General features: G+C 46.8%; 1 protein-coding gene across 2 annotated transcripts in view; it reads right to left on the minus strand.

Moving 5' to 3' along the window:
• The window catches only part of PANK4 (pantothenate kinase 4 (inactive)), a 28,732-nt gene extending 23,096 nt beyond the window's left edge, over positions 1-5,636 (minus strand). Inside the window, exon 1 of one of the 2 annotated variants that reach the window (XM_081870923.1) lies at positions 5,486-5,636. In XM_081870923.1, the coding sequence (XP_081727049.1) occupies positions 5,486-5,621 (136 nt within the window). In that variant the 5' untranslated portion in view covers positions 5,622-5,636. Of the gene's footprint in view, positions 1-2,688; positions 2,885-5,485 lie in introns of those variants that run through there. The other variant, XM_081870922.1, reaches the window with a different exon arrangement.
• Positions 5,637-6,000: the final 364 nt, after the last annotated feature.

Raw genomic sequence — 6,000 nt, forward strand, 5'->3', positions numbered from 1 at the left:
GGGAACGTCACAAGGGGGTGGGAGAACGGGAAAAAAATATTGGCTATCCCACCCCCACCCCCATTGTACTCACCCTGTGAGAGCATTTGGAGGTTCATCAGAGAGACTGTATCAGCCTTGGGAGAGACTGTACAGTGGTACCTTGGTTTAAGAGCAGCCCTGTTTACGAACTATTCAGTTTACGAACTCCACAAAACCGGAAGTGGTGTCCTGGGTTGTGAACTTTACATCGGTGTAAGAACGGAAGCCGAACGGTGGAAGGGCACCGGCGGCAGGAGGCCTCATTAGGGAAAGCGCACCTCAGTTTAAGAACAGTTTCGGTTTAAGAATCGACTCCCAGAATGGGTTAAGTTCGTAAACCAAGGTACCACTGTAGAGGTGATCAGAGTGTCTTCAGTTGCTTTGGGAGAGTTTTTTAAAGGGTTGCATTGACTATGCTCAATTCTGGCTTTACACGAACGGAACCCCTGCATAAGGTGCGAACCAACTGCTTACAATATGACCTGTTTTTAATCTACATTATGCCAGCTTGGTTTTATACAGCCTTTAAGTTGTGAGGTAATGCCTTAGTGACCAACGTAACATTTGTAAGCTTCTTTACGTAATATTTTGTGCTTTAGCTAATATCATTTGAACTCCAATTAACAGTAAACTGATTGTTGACCAGCTTGATCCTCCCTACAACAACAATCAAGAAGCATGCCACAAGTAGTTTAAGTGCTTTCTTTTAATTGAGCTGTGAGCAATGTAACTGTTGGGCAACCTCAATTATTTTCCCGTAACTTGCGATAATTGTTTTCTCTAGAAGTAGGGCGGTGGGGAAATCCATCTGCAGCAATATGCACAGAGCTAATAGTTCATGGGCAAGTTTGAAATTTACAGTAATTTTTTTTTGGAAACTTGGGGGGGGGGAGGTTTTCTTGCAAATGACATGTCACCAGCATAACATGGCAATTCACTGCAAGGCACCCACAAATCATTGCCTTCAAAAGCGACACTGTGCATATGATAAATTTTACTATGCACCCACAAGTGGCAGGTCAGCATTAAGTGGGGGGGTCTGACCCCGGCCTCCCATGTGTTAGTTCAACACGTTCAACCTAATTTCGAACTTGACCATAGAGTGAGGTACTGCTGCTATAGGACCATATTCACTCAGACACTATAGCTAGATGGTGAAAAGTTGCAAGCCCATTACATGTGTTATACAGTGGTACCTCAGGTTAAGTACTTAATTCGTTCCGGAGGTCCGTACTTAAACTGAAACTGTTCTTAACCTGAAGCACCACTAGCTAATGGGGCCTCCTGCTGCTGCCGCGCTGTCGGAGCACGATTTCTGTTCTCATCCTGAAGCAAAGTGCTTAACCTGAAGCACTATTTCTGGGTTAGCGGAGTCTGTAACCTGAAGTGTATGTAACCTGAAGCATATGTAACCCGAAGTACCACTAACTGGAGAGTTATTTTCCGTCTAAATTATGTTGGGGTGTATCCAACAACGCTTTACTCAGAGTAGGCCTACTAAAATTTAATCCAAAAAGACCAGTCGCATTAATTTCAGCAGGTCTCCTCCGAGCTGGACCGACATTAATTTACGAACAGCTCACATTATAAAATATCAATACAGAAAAACTAAACATGAATATAAAACATGCACTGGAAGTAGCAACAGATTTTTTTAAAAAAAACCCAATACAAACACCAAGAGGCAATAATTTTAAGTAGTAATACTTTACGGCTGCACCCTCCTCTCTCTCTCTCCTGTGTGCACCAGAAGAGGTTCCCAAAAGGCTGAACTTGACATTTAAGCTAATCAGCAAAGGAACCAGGAAAGCGACAATTATTTTACAATCAAAGGATGTGCTTAATCTGCTCTGAGCGTTCCAAGCCCACCCTCGCCACGGGTTATTTGGTAGTTCCCACCCACAATATTCAGGATTGCCCAACGTGTAGTTATTTCCTTTTGTCAGGACTAATCTCTAGAAAGCTGCAGAAAATGCTGAACTGAAGCGTTTCCTCTTCCCCATTGAGATAAGGGAGTTGCAGCCTTCCACAGGAAAACACGACACACAAAGGAAATTAATATTGCACACAGCGCATAGTTAAGGCTGTGGCATCCGCTCCCACAGGTCCAGTGGTGGCCACAAACTTGGATGGTTTTAGAAAAGGATTAGACCAACACAGCAGGATGGCTGTGTTCAGCTTCTGCTGTCAGAGGCATTGTACCTCTGCATGCCAGTTGCTAGAAACCACAGAAGGGAAAGAGTGATCCTGCACTCAGGTCCTGCTTGTGGATTCCCATAAGGGGCATCGCCAGGCTTGCCACTGGATGGATTACATGTGCCTTTGGTTCCAGCAGGTCCCTTCTTAGGTTCTCCCCTATTTTTATGAAATATGCTGCTCCATTACACTTTTAAAGCTGGCACATAGTTCCTTCCTAAAAGATTTAAAAATGAAAGAAACAGCATGCACTCCAGAATTTGAGTTGGGGTGAACAGGGATGCATCATAAGTCTGTTCAAGCTGCATGTGCTCTCAGGTTGTTGTTGTTAAGTACATTTTAAATGTTCCCCAAGGAGGCAAAAGGCTTACATGTAGAAATGTCACATGAGAGGGAGAATGCAAGGACTTGCACCAAACACAGAGGTTTGTTTTTAATAATAATCAGGGGAACATTCCCACAAACTCCCACCTGCAACCTGGAGTCGGTGAAAAAAGTTGTACCACTTGATTCTGAAAGCTGTGCAAGGCAGAAGATCTCCCAACATCCAATTTATACCAGATTCCACAGAAAATTCTGCAAGTATGTCACCAGGAAAGACAGCCTGGGCATCTGAACCCAGTTTTACGACATCTGCTGAATTAACATACATACTTTTTGTAGGAAGTTTGCTTTTGTGGTTTTTTATTTTGTCTTTGTGTTTGAAGTGACAAATGCACAACAAGCAGCCCTGAATATGATTCTATTAAAAACAAAGACCTATATTGATGTCCGCTGTGACACTGTTCTGCAACTGGGGGGGGGGGGGGACTTTCTAGAGTGTAACAACACGTGATACCTGATTTATGTCTAATTGGCAGAGCTAAGTGGGTGTCCAAACACTGTTTCGGACACCCACTGCGGGATGCTCTTGTGTCTGAGGTTACAGCTAATCTTCTTGCTTTAATTCCACTCTGACCTAGTGAGAAGAAATCAAGCTCTAGCATTTAACCCACATTTTTGGTTAAATGTGAAAAACAAAGCTAGCATCATCTCTTTTTTTGGAGAAGTTACACTCCACAAGGGGGCAGGGGATACCAGCTCAAGCTCTTAATGCAAACCCAATCCTTTGATTTTAATTACATGGTATAATTTTATCTACTGTGGGGCTTGGATTACAGATGATTCAAAATGTAAGACAAAAATGAGAACAGAAAACACCATCTTGTTCCAGCAGGACTCAGGTTTTAAATGACTTTTGAGGAACTCAGAACTAATTCTCTGAACAAAAGAGCAAAAGTAAGGCACAGGCACCAATGCTTGCTAAGCAGCAGTTCCAGGAACAACATGCAATGGCATGAGATGTCTAGTTCTTTATAAATCAGCAGAATTATGTGACAAAGGACCTCTTCTTGAAATGAGGTTTATGGCTTATCCCCACCCACACATAATATGAAAATTTTCTCTTTTAGACAGGTAAAAGGTTCAAGTGATAGCCAGTAGTAGCGCATCTCAAAGCAGAACCACTGAAACCATTGACTCAAGCAACGTTTAAATCTATTAATCTCAGCTTTAAGTGTGATTTAGCTGGATGTCCCTCATTGACAGGGATGCAGCAAAATCTCCGATCTGTCCTATTCTCCTCACACACGCAAATGTTCAGGGATGAAAAACCAGGGACAAATGCAAGACAAGTGATAAAGGCAGGTCAGTACTACTTAACTCTCCCAAACCTAGGCCCACTGTCCATTTCCTGGCCTGCCTCAACCAGGGAAGAATCATCTGTCAATTTCAGCCACAAATTCCTAATCCCACACTGTAGTATATATGAATATATACAAAGCACTTTAAACACCAAAGTCTAATGGGGAGAAAGGGTGGGATATAAATTTAAAAATAAATAGATAGGATATAATGTTATACCAAATAAGCAGTACTTTCAGTTTTTGTTTATTTTTTGTTTATTTCATTTGTATCCCATCTTTCCTCCAAGGAGCTTAAAATAGCAAAATCTCTCTGTTTTATCCACACAACAATCCTGTGAGCTAGGTTAGGCTGACATTTAGCACCTGGCTCAAGGTCACCCAGCAAGCTTCATGGGTGAGGGAGAATTTGAACCTTGGTCCTCTAGGTACTATTCCAACACACCACAACCACAGTGCACTGGCTTTGAACGTGTTTAAAGCATGTTACATAAAATGACCATGTAATAATACACCTGCATATTAGCAGTCGGGATCTCCCCCCCCCCAGGCCGAGGGCCACATTCCCTCCCAGGAAACCTTCTGGGGGCCACATGCAAGCAATGTGCGGGCCCAGGGAGCGAAAGTGGAAGAGAAGCAAATGCAAATTTTAACTTGACACAACAAGTCAGTTTCTACACTAGCCGCACAAAACACCCATCCGCCTGCCCTCCGACAAGATGAACGAGAGGTGCATTTCAAGGGCACGTTTCCAGCCAAGCAAAAAACAGAACTCAGGATAGCTCTGTCAGTAGAGCACACGAGACTCTTCATCTCAGGGTTGTGGGTTCGAAACCCCACCTTGGGCAAAAGATTCCTGCATCACAGGGGGTTGGACTAAATGACCCTCGTGGTCCATTCCAACTCTCTGCTCCTATGTGTGCAATGCTGGGCTCGTGTAGCCTGAGGAGAGCCATGAGGGCCGGGGAGAAAGGCCCTGGGGGCCACCTCTGAAAACCTGCCCAATCCTATTTCCCTTTCCTCCAAGGGTAGCACATTTCCCAGCCCTCACTTGGGGAGAAAACAAGGTCAAACTGCTTTCCAATTCCCCGACCCCAAGTATGGGGGCGATACCCAGGCAGCCCCCAGCCCCAAACCCTGGCGGTGTTTCCCACCCCTAATGGCAGGGAAGGTACAGCCAAAGCGGGCAACCTTGTTTATACGTTCTCTTCTCTACCTCTCCCCCGCCCCCTCCCGGCCCCTGAGCAAGGCACTCTGGGCTCCGTAGTTTCCTCGCCGCGAGCCAACGCCGGCCGCGGTGAGAGCGGAGACTACACCTCCCGCCGTGCGCCGCGCCGCCCGCTCGGCCCCGGGGCACGCCGGGACTTGCCGTCCGCTTCTCCCTCAGCCGCCACGGGCCGCTATGGGAAGCAGGACTACCGTTCCCGGCGTCCCTCGCGCGGCGGCAGCGGCGCCTCAGCTCCTCCGCGCGTTCGCCTCCCTTTTTCTCTCTCAAATGAAGATGGTGAAGTGGCCGTGAGGAGCGGCGCTGGCTGCCGCCGCCTCTCCGCCCTCAGCGGCGTCCCTCCCCGCCAGCCCCGGCTCACCGATGTCGATGGCGAAGCGCTTGGCGTTCTCCAGGTTGCGGAAGATCTCGTCCGGCGGGAGGGTGATGCTCTTGTCTAGGCTGCCGCTGACGCCGCCGCTGTTCCTACCACCGCCTCGCCCGCCCCGCTCCGCCATTTTGGACGCATCGACCCGCTCTCTGCGTGCCCGGCCTCTTTAGGGATGCAAATTTATGCGCATATGTTTTGCGTGCTAAATGCCAGGGAGGAGGAGGAGGAGGAGGAGAAAGAGGCTCCGCATACATCTAAAGGGGGGGAAAGTGGGCGGTGCTTTCCAGAAGCTCCGCCCACGCCTCTTGTTCCCTTTCGCCGTTCGTGCCCAGGGAATGAAAACGGTTTAGGCTGCCTCCACTGGAAATGCGCTTACTCGGGAGTAGGGACAGATGGATCTGCCAGATTCCTTCAGTTCGGTTCTCCACGTTTCTACATTAGATTTGCAAATCCACTACCATCATCATTACTATTTGTAAAGCATTCCCGAAAATTATACTACTCAA

Source organism: Podarcis erhardii (genome assembly GCF_964252035.2).
Source record: "Podarcis erhardii genome assembly, chromosome: 7".
NCBI classification, from domain to species: Eukaryota; Metazoa; Chordata; class Lepidosauria; order Squamata; family Lacertidae; genus Podarcis; species Podarcis erhardii.